Source organism: Nelumbo nucifera, chromosome 5 (genome assembly GCF_055504915.1).
Source record: "Nelumbo nucifera cultivar China Antique chromosome 5, China Antique-T2T, whole genome shotgun sequence".
Classification (NCBI taxonomy): Eukaryota; Viridiplantae; Streptophyta; class Magnoliopsida; order Proteales; family Nelumbonaceae; genus Nelumbo; species Nelumbo nucifera.
In genome coordinates, this window is record NC_142653.1 from 44756258 (window position 1) to 44773373 (window position 17116).

The window sequence follows — 17116 nt, forward strand, 5'->3', positions numbered from 1 at the left end:
GCTACAGCTCAAGTTCTTGGTAAGTTTTGAAACAGATAAAAGGTTTGAAGAGAAATTGGGAACATGCAAGACAGATTTGAGTGAGAGGCCCTTGCTTAGGTCATCCACTCCTTTCCCAGATATGGTAGAGAGGGAACCATCAGCAACCTTCATCTTGTCTTGGCCAGACATTAAATGATAGGAAGAAAATAAAGAAGACATGTGAGTCATATGGTCAGTCGCACCGGAACCCAACAAGTCTCTTTCACATGCTTTTCTCCCCCACAATGAGTACACTTCAGGTGTCTCTTGTCAGAGAACTTGTTCCCCCTTTGATTTGTGAAAATTAGGGTTGAATGTTCTATAGACTACTCAGCTAGTTTAGTCTGAGCATCAACTTGCATCTCTTTTCTTCTCACCTCTTCATTTCTCACAAGTAGACATGATGTAAGTCGGGCATCTCATCTCTTCCCAAAATTTGGGACCATATGTTCTCATATATTGGATCTAGGCCAGCCAAAAATTTGAATGCTCTACCCTCGTCAACTTGTTTGTCATGTTTCTCCTTGTCTCTGGCATTCTCCCAGTCAATGATGAGGTGGTGATCCAGCTCTTCCCATAGTCCTTCTAATGTAGCAAAGTATGTTGCAACACTCATATCTCCTTGCCTCAGGGCAGCAATATCTTGATTCAGTCTATAGATTCGGGCATTATTTTTTTTCTGCCCATAGGTCTTAGACACCTTTTCCCATATCTTGGCAGCTGTGGAGAAGTGTTGAACGGTCCTAGCTACCCTTGGAGTCATTGAAGCAAGTAACCAGGACATGACTGTAGCATTTTCTCTTCTCCAAATAGCATATTCAGCACTCCCTATTTCGGGTTCTTTCTTCTGCCCGTCCAAGTAGCCGGTAAGATCCCGGGATGTGATAAAGAGCATGGCTGAAACAAACCATTCCCTAAAGTTGTATTCGTCTAGCAACACATTTGTTATCTGTAGGCTGTGCAGATTTGGGTTCTCCAAATTAGGAGACCTCCCACTAGCCCTAACATCTCTAGAAGACACTTCCCCGGATATGGAAGACATCTTCTCCGATTTGCAAGAGTACAAAAAACTGTCACACAAGTTATATGAAACCACTTCAGACTTACGGAGCTTGCAGCACTGTAAACTCAGACCGGAGGGTCCATATCAGGGCTGAAATACCAAGTTCCACTCTGCTGTACTGCTCTAACTACTGCTGTTGCAAGCTGCCACCAAACTGCTGAAGCACCGAACTGAAACCCTTCTGCTGTGTTTAGCCACTGTTGCCGCAGCCTGGACCTTGCTGTTGTGGCTTCTACCACGTGCTAACCACTGCTATCGCAGGCTGAACCCTCACCCACGAACTGTTCTAGGACTGCTGAGATCAGTCCTCTCTTCCAGATCTGTTCTACACAGATCTCACTTAGCCGAATGGCTACAACTTGCTGTGTGTGTCTCTTAGGGCATCAGCTACTGGGACTAACTCCCCTTGGGCCCTACAACCAAGGGAAACCCTAGATATAGTTTCTGCTGGGTTCTACGATCAGACCTAGGGTTTCTTTGCAGTACCAAGATAGAGAGAAAGGTGAGAGAGAGAAAGAGAGGTGCGAGGCAGCTGCTGTAACCAGGCGAGTTTTAGTGCTCTGATACCATGTTTGCCGAACTGAACCTGTCAAGTGAGCAGAGAAGAAGAAGAGGAAGAAGAGGAGAAAGGAAGAAATGTTCGAATGGGCACTGTTCATCAGCCGGCCCTGTTCACTTATATAATAACAGTACATAAAGTTACATAAAAGGACTAGGATGCCCCTGATTAGTGATGGGACACCCAGCCAAATAAGACACTAAATAAAAATAGGCCCAGTAACTAAAGACTTAATACCCAACCCAGACAAGAGGATAACAAAATATCAGCTGAACCAACACCTAGTAACCTTTGAAACTAGCGCAGTACGAAAACAAACCACGTTGAGAAAAGCTTCAAAGAAAAGAGCAGAAGTCGAGTTATCATGAAGAAGAATTCTTCACTAAATAATTAAGAGAAATCAACATCAAAAAATTGTCTTAGCCTTCCCCTAGCTACTCTTTATATAGGCATACACCCTTATGACTCCTACAAGAAAGCTTCCTAATCTATGAAAACACTCCATAATAGAATCCTACTAAAATTCTTCAAAAAGAAATTCCTAATTGAACAAAAATTCGGAAATCATGATCTAATACTAATTTGGTAATTATGAACTAGAATAGAAGTCTTGTACTAACACTAGCTTGGTAAATTCGAACTAAGATAGAAATTTCGTGCTGGTGCTATCTTGGTAAATTCGAACTAAGATGGAAATTCTGTGTTGGTGTTATCTTGGTAAATTCAAATTGAGATGGAAATTTCGTGCTAGCGCTAACCTGGTAAATTCAAACCAGAATAGAAGTTCTGCATTGGCGCTAACTTGGTAATTGATTACTCGGTGATAAGTGATGTCATTCGAGCTTCTTATGTGTCTTGGAGTCACAGTTGTCAAGGCGACACCTAGGTGGGCGCCTAGGTGACGCCTAGGCAACAAGGCGCCCTTTGAGGCTCGCCTCACCTAATCGCCTAACAGTTTTCTGCTTCCTACTATAAAATACTTTTTTATTCATTCTTTTTTGAGATTATAATTATAAAATAGACATTATTAAACTAAAATAATCATTTTGTGTGTTTATATACTAATTTCTTTTTATTATTTTCTTATTTATTAGAGTATAATCAACACAAACATTGCTAAATGCTGTATTGAACCCTCAAAGACTTAAAAAACCTGAACCAATAAGTAAAGAAGAACTAAAAATTTTATCTAATCACCACATTTTTCTCTTCCATATATTCTTCTTCTACTTCTTCTTCTTCTTCTTCTACTACTACTACTACTACCAATACTTTTTATTTTCTTCTTTTCCTATAACAAAAATAAGGGTTCAGCCCCTATATTTTTTGAATTTTATTTTCCTTCTTTCTTTTCTTCTCATGAATATGTTGATTTTCTATACTTTAATATGAAATTTATACTTTTCTTATGAAAATCATGTATAATTATTAAAGAAATATGGTTATGGTACCTAGGGAACTACCCTAGGATCTATGTTTTTAACATAAAAAATCCATCGCCTAGGCGACTAGGCACCCCCCAGTCACCTAGCCTCGCCTTGGCACCTTGAAAACTATGCTTGGAGTGGTCCCAACTTGCATAGAACTTATTGACCTTCTCCTGTACTGCTCCCCGGGTTGGGGAGAATCCATCATCGGATTCAAATCATCATCTGACTGATCGCCAACATATGGTATCAAGTGTTTGACATTGAAAACATCATGATTACGTATATGGCTGGGTAGCTTTAGTCCAATGTTTTAAAACACGGAGGCGTGACGCAAGGTGTTCCACTACCTAGAGGCGTGAGGTGTAGTTCAGAACGCAAGAGGCACAAGCCTCCCAAACACAAGGAGGCATAAGCCTTGAGAGGAGGGGGATTAGGAGGAGGATAAAGAGGAAGGGGGGATCTCATTTTTTCTTTACTTTTAATAAAAATCTTTTATATTAAGAAGAACAAAGGTGCATAACATTATTTAATAAAAATCTTTTATAAAGGGGGGATCTCATTTTATATTAAGAAGAATAAAGAAAGGGGCAAACCACTTTCTTTCCCCTTATATTTTCTTCCCTTCCCTTTCCTTTTCTCTTTTTTTCTTCTCTTTCTTTTTCTTTCCCTTCCCTTTCTTTTTCCTTTCCTTTCCTTTCCTTTTCTTTCTTTTTTTTTTCTGTCTTTTTATATCAGATGTGCATGAACCACATGAGGCGTACGCCTCTAGCACGCCTCATGAAAAAAGCGCAAGAGGCGTACGCCTCAGAGGTGTCAGCGCCTCTGGCATATGCCTCAGGGCATTTTGGGAGCGCCACACCTAGAGGCGCGCCTCTAGGCGTACGCCTCCCACGCCTTTTAAAACACTACTTTAGTCTATAATCATTCTCATTGATGACTTCAACTATATCTCATATGGTCCAACCTTCCTTGGTGTCAGCTTTCCACGTTGCCCAACCGGTAGACGTTCCTTAGTATTTGTTGTCTCTTTAGTAACTGGAAGTGCAGGTGGCTCATGTGATGTAGAGGAAACAATCTGCTTACTCCTGGTCCTTTGCCGTTGGTACCACTTGGGATTAAAAAGATGACGAGGAGGTAATGGAGGAGGAACATGAATATTGGAAAAAGCAGGAGATGATTGTCCCCCCCCCCCTGACTCATCAGGAATAGAAGGAGACTCAAGAGACTCAACAGGGACATGAAGGGGGAGTGCAAACAATTGTGACAAATGCTCCCCCTATGAACAATGCTTCCACAGAGATGAATCATAGAAAGGAGTGGACTCATCAAAGGTAACATCCATTGAAACATAACGAGTCCTAATGCTAAGATCAAAACCCTTCTGTATTGTGGCTTGATTGCTACAATACAACTTTATAAGCCTATCAATTGAGGATCCCATCTCTTGCAAAAGATTTTTCAGCCACAATAGTTCACATGTAGTATGTGCCATGTCCCTATATTCAACTTTGGCACTGGTTCTTGCTACTATAGTTCGTTTCCTACTCTTCCAAGTCACCAAACTTCCCCCAAGGTAGGTACAATATCCTATAGTGGGTCTCCTATCAAAAACTAAGACAGTCCAATTGACATCTATGTACTCCTCTATCTCAAGAGCTTCTCCATTCTTGTATAGCAATCCATGACCTGGAACTCCAAATATCTGAAAAAATCCTTAGAACTGCACCCCAATGTGGAACCCGAGGATGCTGCATAAACTGACTCACCACATCCACTACAAATGATATGTATGGTTGAGTGATAGTTAGGTAGTTCAATTTATCTACCAACCTTTTGTACCTCTCAAGATCTTCAAACTCTTCACCTGCATCAATACTTAACTTGACATTTGGTTCCATAGGTCTTTCAACTAGTTTGACACCTAACAGTCATGTCTCCTCTAGCAAGTCAAGAACATACTTTCTTCTATTCCCAAAAACTGTTTCAGCAAGGTCTTTTGTTTGGAAGTGATCATGCAGAAAAGTCTTCAACCTACCAATCCAACCTCCGATTCATAGTTGAACACAGAATGATCTACCTAGCACTGTTTCATACCAAACTCCTTTACTACACTAAGCCTACCAAACCATGCACGTAGAGACTGTTTTAGCCCATAAATTGCCTTCCTAAGTCTACAAACCTCACCACCCTCCCCCTAAGTAACAAACCCCGGTGGTTATATACTTCCTCAAGGTAATCATGTAAGAAGGCATTTTTAATGTCAAGCTGAAAGAAGGGCCAATGATACATTGCTGCTAAAGAAATCAATACTCAAACAGAACCAATCTTGGCCACTAGAGAAAAAGTTTTTGTGTAGTCAACTCCATACAACTGATAGTATCCTTTTGCCACTAACTCAGCCTTCAATTTTTCCACACTACCATCTGGTAGATATTTTCACAGTATACACCCACTTACATCCGACAACATGCTTACCAGAACAAAGAGTGGTAAGCTCCCACGTGTGATTGTGTGCCAGTGCAGACAGTTCCTCTTTTATTGCTTAGTGCCACCCTAGGGAGGTAATAGCTTCCTAGACATTCTTAAGAATGGAGACTCAGGATAAAAGAAATATAAATTGTTGATGGGAAGATCAAGATTAGAAGGAAGAGGCACAACTATTGGATCTATCGACAAGGAATAGACTGGATGAGGTGTCAATGCCCGTCTGTGAGTATACACTTGTGTGATGGGTGGCCTTTTAGTAGTAGCCTGCACTAGAGAAGATGAAGGCTTGGACACAACGGGAACTATAGGAATGGGGTCCTCAACTAGAATAGGAAGAGGGAACGCTGAAGGATGAGGATCATCCAAACTTGTAAAGAAGGGAATAGATTCAAAGAAAGTGACATGAACACACAAATGAACGATGAGAGCTGGGGTTGTAACATTTATACACTTTTTGGGTTCTGGAATAGACAAGAAAGATGCATTTTATAGCACGTGCATCTAAATAGTTCAACTTAGGCCCTAAATTATGAACAAAACATACACAACCGAAAATTCTGAGTAAGGAGAAAAGGAGATTAAGTAGGAAACAAGATTGAGAAAGGTAACTAACTTCCAAGGATAGACATAGGCATCTAATTGATGAGAAAACATGATGTAAGTACAAAATCACTCCAAAAACGCTTGGGAACATTCATATTGTGCATAATGGACCAAGTAGTTTCAAGTAAGTGTCGGTTCTTTCGTTCAACCATGCCATTCTGTTACAGTAAGTACAAGAAGTTTGATGAATGACACTGTGTTGCTCTAAATATTGATGAAATGGTGTTGAACAATATTCTTTCACACTATCAAAATGGAGAATTTTAACATGAACACCAAAGTGAGTATGAATTTCAGCATGAAAGTTTTGGAAAATACAGAACAATTCACTTATTTCTTTCATAAGATAAAGCCATGTCATCCTTGAATAGTCATTAACAAAAATTATAAAATACTTGTAACCATTGTACGACACGATTTTACTTAGACCTCAAACATCTGAAGGAACTAAAGAACAAGGACTCAAAACCCGACTATCAACCCTATAACTAAAGGAAACTCTACGATGTTTTCCAAACTAACACAACTCACAATCCAAAGAAGAAAGATGACTCAATGATGGAACAAATAACTTTAAAGCTTTGAGAAATGGATGACTAAGTCTACAGTGCCACTGGAGAGGAGTGAGGGAAGACTAAGTGCTACTTTTAGACCACCACCATCAAGATAATACAATCCACCAACTTTGCCCCCACCAATCTTCATCCTCGTCTTGAGATCTTGAAGCAAACAAGAAGAGAGGTAAAAGGTGATAAAACAATTAAGAGATCTAGTCAATCTACTAGCAGGCATGAGGTTAAATGGGAATTTGGGTACATATAAAACAGAGGATAAAGATAAATATGTAGGTCAACATTACCAACACCACAAATAAGAGAGGTAAAACCATTAGCTAGGGTAACTATTTGTGATGTGGAAGACTAGGAGAAAGAAAAAAACACACCTTGAGTCCCAGTCATATGATCATAGGCTCTATAATCAATATCCAATGTTAATGCTTGGATGCCAAACAAGCCATACTTGAGTGAGCAAGAGTTGTGTTCTGTTGAGAGGAAGCCTAAAGAAATTTTTCATACTCATCATGTGGGACACTCACCATTTCCTTCCTAGAAGCACCTGTAGATGTGGAAGGTGTCTAATCAGCCTGCTGGTTCTTACTAACTGCACCACCACCACTAGTCACAGCATGATTGGCCCATGTATTGGGTGGGTCATGCAAGTCATAACAGAAGTTGACAATATCTCTAACCCACAATGTGCACCTCCTAGGACCATTACTCTGTCCTCTACCATGACCTCCCCCTGAATTTCGACATCCACCTCCTCGTCCACCAGTACAATTAAACATAGGACCACCTCAATTCCCTAGGGTTCCACATCCACCTCCACCACCCCTATTCCCACGACCCTCCCCCTCTTGCCACCACAAAAACATACCTATCAGAGAGGGTAGAATTCTCCGAAGATCCAATAGAAATTCTTTGGAGTCAGGCAAACAACTCTTCAAGAGAGGGAAGAGTAGATTTTCCTAGTATTTGTGCCCTCACAAGTTCATATTCAGATTTCAATCCCACTAAAAACCTTGTCACATCAAGATGTTCCCATTGTTGCTGCTGAATTTTAACATATGAGGTCAAGGAGTGATACACAATAAGCTCATTCCGAAGGTTGCTCATACTAACATAATATGCCTCTAGGCTCTAATTTCCCTGTTGCAAATTGAAGTATTCCCGATAAAGTTGGTATACTCAGGTGGTGTTACCTTGGTCAGAAAAAAGTTTCTTAGCATGGTCCCAAACCGACTTGGTTGTATCTAAGAACATAAAATTCACACTAATTTTGGGCTCCATGGAATAGATACAACCAAGTCGATTTGGGCTGGGAGGGCTTCAAGTCAGGTCGGGTTAGGTCGGGTTGAGGCCAACCCTAGCCTAACCCTACATTCTAAATCCCCAACCCTAACCCTAACCCAACCCGACCTTCATCCTGACCTACCCAACCCTAACCCTAACTAATTCCTTAAACCCTAACCCAACCCGGCCCAACCCAATGTCAACTTTGGGTTGGGTTAGGCTTGGGTTGGGCCCAACCCAACCTTCTTCCCATCCCTTAAAATCTAGTAGAAAAATAAGTATTTGATTATCATGAATTATGACTTATGACAGAATTTTTCTCAAAAATATAAATTCATGAAATCAACAATAATGAAACATAAAATTATGGAAATAAAATCACTAATAACAACTCATAGGATCAAGCAAATAATTTGAATACATTTGATAGGTCATACATAAAAATTACAAGACAAAAGGAAAAGACAAGTCCATGTCAAAAGGTAGTTATCCATTGGAAGGAACTTGTTTCAAGTTTTTAATGTGGCAATGGCCGATATCATTTGAATTTTTTTTTTTTGTTTTAAAAACAATTATTTTGTTGGACTGCCGAAAAGAAAGAATACTTAAATAATTTTTTTTTTTTTGAAAGAGAATACTTTAACAGTTTAACTCCTTAAATAAGTGTATTATGATTTCTGAGTTCTTTATAGAAAAAAAATAAAGGATAAAAGAATTACACCAATTCTAAAATAATACAGCCTTGATTTAGAATAAAAACAAAGATGAAGTCAGACTATTGTTTACTTTTTTGTTAGATTTTAAAATAAGAAAAAGTTAAGAATTCGGCAAACCCAATGAACAATTAAACAATTAAATAGTATAGCAACTAGAAAGTAGAAACTTAGCAAGCTCCGCCCTGGATTTATGTTAACTTGTTAAGGTATCACTAATAGAGTAACAATTACACAAATAGTAAAATAACAGGCCCTATTGCCCTATTCTAATCATCCTAGAACAAGAAACCTAACCCAAAAATCTGAAATAGTATGTGACTGTGTCAGTGTTGAGTGACGAACATAGGTGAATGTTTAGATTAGTAAAAAACTAAAAAACACCATTTGAGACAAAAAATAATTAATGGTGTGCCATCAGCCGTGAGTTGTAAGTGACGAACAGGTGAATGGCTTATTCATATCTGTTCATATTGGTAAAAAACTAAAAATATCTACTGTGCTTTAATATTTTTATTGTACATACCAATAAAAAGTTAAAAACACCATTTGATCTCACGTGAAAGGAAAGGAAGAAATCAAAAAAAAATAATGAGATTTAACACTTGCAGTTATGCAGCAGCAAGCTATCAGCTATGGGTGATGAGCGTCTGGGCGGAAAACAGGAGAGAGTAGAACACTTTAGATGGTAGACCACTATAGTGTAGACTCTGTACTTCTGTAGTCTATACTTTGTAGATGGGCGGCAAACAGCCAAATAGGAGAGAAGAGACCAGTCGACCACTGTAGATGGGCAGCAAAGAGGAGAGTAGAAGAATAAAATTTTCAAAAAACACAAAAGGTTATTAGGGTTTTAGTTTTGTTGATTACTTGATTAGGATGTGATTAACTTAAAGAAAGGCATGCTAGTATGTAGGGGGGCTATACAACTATCATGCATCTAAACAAATCAGTGTATGTTATATATATAATTATATATATATATATGACACGTAGTAGAGTTGTAGACTAGTAGACTAGTAGTCTAGTACTATAGGGGTCAGGTTCGGGTTGGGTTGGGTTGCCCGAGGGGTCAACCCTAACCCAACCCAAACTAAGGTCGGGTTCAAGAATTTCAATCCTAACCCTAACCTGATCTTCAACCCGGCCCAACCCAGCCCGACTTTTTCAAGTTGGGTTCGGGCCAACCCGGCCCAAGTTGCAGCCCTGTATTCTACAACCAAGTCAAAATTTGTGCATCCTCTTGTTCCCACTCACTGTACCCCTAAGATTCAGATGAGGGTTTCTCCTCCTTCACATATTTTACCTTCTTGACTCTCAGAAACACTTCCACTAACTTAGCCCATGGCACATGATTCTCACCATTTAATTTGATAGATGCAATCAGTACATTTAGGTAATGGGGGGAAATCATAACACCAGATTTATTATCACTACCCTCTCTAATCGTTTCCATTGTTAAAAAAAATAAATAAAAACTTCAATCACCAAGAGCACCCTTCACTATTCCGCACTCACTACACCACAAATAATTAACTATTTCTGAAACACTCACTGTCGTAAGGTTCAGCATCAAAACCCTATTGTAAAAAACAGTCCTTACACATATCTACCAATCATAACTACCAAACAATTGAAATCCAGTCTGAAAGGGGGAGAAAACACCATGTTATATAGTCCAATTATGAAGTCCTGTTCACACCTGTCTACGAACCAGCCCTCTTCGAGTCATCGAGTAGAAGGTTTCTAGCATACCACTGAAACAAACACCACCACAATACTGGAGGCATGATTACCTCCTAGAAGGAAAAACGACCAACCCTTTTTGGCCTCTTATCGATCTTCCAACTGGTTGATGAGATATCTCAAAAAACTCAGATCTGATATGGCGATGCAAAGAGAAAAAAAAAAAAAACTGATTTCCATTGCTCTGATACCACATTAATGGTTCAATCAACACTGGTTCAGTTCTAGGTCCGAAATAAGAAAGAAAGAGAGAAGGAGAAGAAGAGAAAGAAGAGAAGAGAGAAATAGAGAGATCGGCCAGAGAGAAAAAGATCTCACTCTCTCAGCCAACCAACCTTTTATTTATAGTTTATGCATTGAAATACAAAGACAATTATGTCCCTCATTAAGTATGGGACATACAACTTAAACAAAGACAAAATAGACAGTTCACCTCTAATTACATGACAAAAGACCACACTACCCTTATGCTGCCAACTCTATCATGTCTAATATAAATAGCAATCTTTGGGTCTGATTCTGCACCCCTTCTGTCATTCTTTTTTGTCTTCTTCCCTTCTGATTTCTCTCTCTTTTTCTCCTGTTTTCTTGCTGTTTTTCTTACTAAAACAGATCTAATTACCATTGGTTACAGCCAACTATTTACAAAAAAATTAAGGAAGAGGTAACTACATCATCTAACAAAGTTCTTAAGATTCAAAAAAGCTGGTGACAGGAAGAATGAAATACCCTTTGACTCAAGAAGATCATATGGGTGGACCAAACATAGTAGCGATGAGAAATGTACTGTTCTGGCCTCAATAGTTTCTCCAAATCTGACAACCTTAACATCTGGAGGGAAAAAATCAAGCATGCATAGAATTTCGGAATAGTATGAAAAGAAATAATTAAAAACAGCCATGAATAAAAGAATAAACTATAAAAGATATGCACATAAATGGATTACATATGAAATAGTACTCAATGCAATGGAGAATGGAAAATTAGACAACAACAAAAAATAGCAAATCACTTGTGCCATCAGAAAAGTAAAAGTGAGGATTAAGAATGTGAGCTCAGAGCTAGAACCAGGTTTCATGGAAAAGATTCCAAAGAAAAGGCCTTTTCAGGTTTGTTCAGAAGGGAAGAAAAGGGGCATTCTTATGGTATAAAATGGTATGGCTAGCAGGAAAAAAATGCATTGGTTATGTTGGTATTCAACATTGACACAAGGTTATCCATAGAAGTGATAATAGATTCCTGAATCCTGACACATAAATCAGTTTCTGGCATAAGTAAATTTGAAAAATGTGAGTAACCTTGTTACAGTGATAGTTGGACCTCAGGTAACAAGGTATGCGGCTCCAAACTTTGATAAATTTTAATCAAATGGGAGGTAATTGCCTTGCTTGTCTCCTATCTACATGGTTGGCATCAGCCAATCAATGGATGATTGATGTTGATTCCTAAGGTTGACTTTCAGTGGTCATTCCTTCCAATCCCTTAGGCTCAGTTTAGAAGGAGTACGAATACAAATATGTAGAGTGCAATGCCTTGTATTTTTTATTATTTTGTAGGTACTTGTATTGTACATGTTTGTATTTGTACTCTTTCAAAACTGAGCCTTAATGTGTCCTCTTTGGCTGCTTTTCCATCTCAGCTTTTCTGGGACACCCCAATTCTAGCAAGGCAGCTTCTTGTTTTGGACTGCAACTCTAGACAAGACCCTTGTGGTAGAGCACCATAGAGCACCCCAATTCTAAATACTGAATCAGGGTGTAAAGTGTTGTATGCCAGAAAGCTCCACTTGACTTCTGGGGTTGGCTGACGAGAGATCTGGACATACAAGGATGCACCTTTTTCATTTTTGGTTTTTTGACAGGCTGCTGGAGCCTGTGGAAAGAAGAAATAAGCATATTTTGAGTAGAGAAAAAGTGCAAATAATTCATACTAAGTGCACTGAGAGTAGTATCTACTCTTATTAACACCTAGAACTAGTTTGTCTAAGGGATATTAAGCTCTATTTACTATTACAACTTACACGTGGCAGTTTGGGAAACTCCATTTTATAAACAGGAGTATTCATGCAACCTTGCTTCTTTATTTAAGTGAAGTATATAAATAAACCCGGCCAATTGGGACAATGATTTTCTTCCAATAAGAGGATTATTCTCCTCTAGTTTCTGCACTCGCTCTCTTTCTCTATTCCGTTTTCTTTCTTTAATTGTTTCAACTCACCAAGGACAGATCTTGTTCGGAGTCTTTTCTTTTTTTTTCCCTTTTCTTCTCAGTTTCATCCCAAAGTAATTTAGGAACATTGGTCAAACTAATTTTCAGTATCAATGGGCTAACAGCTCCATTTTGCCGTTGGTATTTACTATTTAGTATTTACATATCACTAGTCACCTATTGAACAAGCATGACCAACATAGTATCTTTTCAGAATAAGTTCTCTTGCATACCAAGACCAAAAGGTCCTGTAAATAGATGGAATCACTTAAATACACATAATGAAGGTTTCTGGTGTCTAACATGAACCTCCCTATGACTTCATTAAAAAACAACCAATAAGGTGGGATATAAAAACTTATTCCTTCCCACATCCCAACCCCACCCATACAAAAAAGGGGAAAAAGAACCAGGAATCTAGTTACCAAATGAGGTAGATCCAAAGATCTTATCCAGGCCAACGTCAAGAAATTAAAAAAAAATAATAAATAAATAAATAAAAAGCTCAAAACTTAACTTCCAACATCCATTTTTTTATCAATAACAGCAAATTCCATTAATGATTAAAAAGGCAGAATAGATACAAAAAAGAGTATATGTAAACTTTCTTAATTCTCCTCAAGAAAAACTTAAAAATTACAATTGAGCCCAACATAGTTGACTTCTTCCCACCATTTCTTTGCTAGAACATCAACAAAAAGCATTAGCAATTCTTTTAACCCAACTAAGTCTCACATCCATATTTTGTGCCAGTCACTTGAATTTCTTCCTTACACTATTGAAATTCCAGAATCCAGTTTCTTCCTTTTGCAGCCATTCCACTACCAGCTCACCTTCTATAATCAGCTTATTTATGTTCATATCTGTTGAGGTTTTTGTGCAGATTTGTGGAGATTTATTAGTTGTTTTTGTTTATTATTTGTTTAGATAGCAAGTGAGGACCACAATACTCTTATTGGTAGGTACCCTTTGGAGTAGTGCTTTTTAGCTTCTTATACAGTTTTATGTGTTAGCCGCCCTACAAGGGCATAGTAGTAATTGTACCATTATTTTAATTAAAGTATAAATAGCAACGGAGAGGGCGGCCAGATCTAAGAAGCTCTCTCTTTCTCAATCTCTTCTCTTCTCTTTCTCTTCTTCCACAAGAAACATCTCTTCTTTCTCTTCCTTTTGTAGGCTTTTGATTCAGCAAATTTCTACTTGGTATCAAAGGAAGACTAGGATTTCTTGGAGTTCTTCCATGCAGTCCAAGATCAGTCAATTGTATGAAGAGATAAAGGGCTAACTGATCTACTTTAGACTGTCCAGTTCTTGGATTTTTTAGTGGGTTTCAGTCATCAAGAGGGTGATTTGTATTTTGGCATAAAAATCAGAAAGAACTGGAGTGCGAGGAAGAGTCCTGGTTAAGTTGGACTCTTCAATTTTGACCTGATATTGAGCGAACAGACTTTTCTAGACTTCTCTATGTTTTCTATAGGGGGTGGTTCAATTTTTGTCAGTTTCAGAGCCCTCTAAAGAGATCAATTCACTTTTCTCTTTGGCGGGAGAAGGTGGGAGGAGAGAGATTTCTCTTCGGATAGGTTTTCTTCATCTGGAAAGTCCTACCCTTGTCCATGAGATTGATCTGTTTTTGGAGGCCTTCTACCTAATTATTCCTTATTTTTGACCTGATTGAAGTTGAAATGGAGGATTGGAGTATTTAGTAGAAGTCCATTAGTGACCTGGGTCTGGGTGGAGGAAGTATCAATGACTCTTTTGGGTCTAGGATCATTACCACAGTAAAATTGGATGGTACAAATTATTTAGAATGGGCACAATCAGCTAAGATGGCTATTGGTGCTCGTGGGAAATTGGAGTACATCACTCGGGAGGAGAAGAAACCTAACACAGATTCCTCCCAGTGGGTACAAGATAATTATATGGTAATGTCTTGGCTGTGTTATTCTATGTTACCTCACATTGGAAAATTTTTTTTGTGGGCTAATACTGCAAAAGAGATTTGGGATGGAGTGACTGAGACTTATTCCCAGAAATAGAATGTAGCTAGAGCCTATCAGTTGAGGCATCGGGTGATTAAAACAAAACAGGAAGATAGATCTCTCGCTATGTATTTTTCCATACTAAAAACACTTTTGAAGGAGATAGATCACTTAGAGAGACTACGGTTTGGGAGAGTACAAAGGATGCAGCAACCTATTAGAAGTTGGTGGAGAAGAATAGGGTCTTTGAGTTCTTGGTTGGACTGAACCATGAATTTGATATTGCTAGGTAACTCTTTATCAAGCCTATGCCTTTGTGTCTAGAGAGGAAAGTAGAAGGAATGTTGTTAGGAACCTGCCTAACTCAGGGCTCTTCGAGGGGCCAACCTCCTGAATTCTTGGAAGGAGAGAGAGAGAGAGTTTAATGCTGAAAGAGTCATCCCCTTATTCCTTTTCTGCTCTACTACTTATAGTTTTACAATCTTGATTGTTACAGTTGTTACAAGTGGATGGCCGTTGTTACAAGTGGATGGCAGTTGTTACAAGTGGATGGTTAGTTGTGCTGATGTGGCCTCCTCTTGTAAAACTGATTAACTGCCTTCTGTTCCTCTTGTAAAACTGATTAACTGCCTTATGTTGGTCTGTTCCAGCAGTCTTGGCAATCCCTCCTTCCTTTAGAGCGACCTTGTCCTCATGGTCTAATGTAGGAAAATTTGATTACAGATCTAAGTAGGAAATTTTGAGTCCATGTGCATGAATATGGGCTGATCTGGATCTCCTCTTTGCTTTGTTAGTGTTGCAAAACTGATGGGCCTTGGGCCCTTGCATGTTTTCCCTTGTAGATGGACTATAGAGTTTCCTGATGTGAAGTCCATGGTGAGACGGGCCTAGTCACAGACCACGGGTCCTAGCTGCCTTAACCATTGAATGCCTAGCACCACGTCTGCTCCACTGAGATGGAGAGGATTCTGCTGAAGAAGAACCACACTTTTCGAGCTAAACAGCCATGCACCAACACATGATTGATGACTTCTTCTGAAGGGTCAAGACAGCACACACATCTGAAAGCTAGGGGAATTCCCAGCTCTTTAATATCAGCATCCACACCAACCTTCCCTACCATAATTTTCTAGATAAAGAAGCTTATCTTGGTTAGCACTAGAGCATTCCACACCACCTTGGACCAGTTCACAGAAGGATGAGTAGTCCTATAAAAAGACCAAGCCAATTTTAAAGTAAATTCCCCCTTCACCTCAGCTAGCCATACTATTTTGTCGTGGCAGTTGGAGAGCCTCACACCAGACCCCTGAATGCTGTTTAGGACATCCTCCTCTAGAAAACCATGAACCTGATCTAGGTGTCAAACCCCTTCTTCATCTAGGACATCACAAACCCGCAGCTGCGAGTTCAGCCCTTCATGCTGAATGACTTTATGGATCTTATTGCTCCCTTTATCGTTTCCTTTTGTTTTTAATTAATTATCTCTATATTTTATGTAGATGGAAAGTGCAAGTTCAGCTCAGAATGTTTCTGAACACGTTAAATATAAATGTGTTCTAAATGAGAATGGGCAACAAGTTAGTTTTGTGACAAAGTATTATAGGTCCATCCCAATTTCAAAATTGGGTATAAATGCCTTCAATGAATGCTTTATCAATTGGATACTAGTAGTGGAAGTACAATCTGGTGATTTCAAGACTGATCACAACAAACTCATGGGACAAGTAGAGTGTTGTTTAGTAGCTGGAGCAAGATTTAAAGCTCTTACACTTGAGAAAGTTGACAACTCACCAAATACCCTAGTCAATATAAAGATGAATTGAGAGCTCATATCCAACATTGATGCACATGTGAACATGGAAATGGAATTGGGAGATAAATTCAAGTTTTTAGGTTTAGTTGACTTTTTCCCTAGTTTGTTGGAGTGGACTGAAGTGATTTTAAGAGATTGCAAAAGAGAGCTTCAACAAGCTAGAACTTATGGGGCTGTTGTAGTTTCTAGATATCTATATCATCATAACACAAATGTTTTGCGAGCCTTTTGTGAAATGTGGAGTGCTCGCACCAACTCCCTTCATTGTGATGGTGGTGGTGAACTTGGGATTTCTTTGCTCAATATCAACCGAATAGGTTGATTACCTAATCTGTATCTGGTCACAGCTTCTTCCTGGGCGAATAGGTTTTGATCATTGGTTAGAACCTTAATACCCAAGCCACTTTGATTGATACTTTGGCTTTGATCAAGGCATCCTAAGGAATACCTTCAAGTTCAACTTTCGCTGAACAACCCAACTTCGCTCGACAATTTGGGTTACGATGATATGGATATCTAGAAATTACAACAGCCACATAAATTCTAGCTTGTTGAAGCTCTCTTTCATAGTCTCTCAAAATTACTTCAATCCACTCCAAATTCGAGCAAAAGTCAGCTAAACCTAAAAACCTAAATTTATC

At 38.9% G+C, this 17116-nt stretch overlaps 1 protein-coding gene across 6 annotated transcripts in view; it reads right to left on the reverse strand.

Moving 5' to 3' along the window:
• The window catches only part of LOC104608507 (uncharacterized), a 59133-nt gene that overhangs the window by 12555 nt on the left and 29462 nt on the right, over positions 1-17116 (reverse strand). For 5 of the 6 annotated variants that reach the window (XM_088888673.1, XM_088888674.1, XM_010274525.3 and 2 more), the window contains one exon: positions 11205-11306. The exons of the other annotated variant lie outside the window; for it this stretch is intronic. In XM_088888673.1, coding sequence (XP_088744799.1) covers positions 11205-11306 — 102 coding nt within the window. The remainder of the gene's footprint in view (positions 1-11204; positions 11307-17116) is intronic. 6 annotated transcript variants of the gene reach the window in all.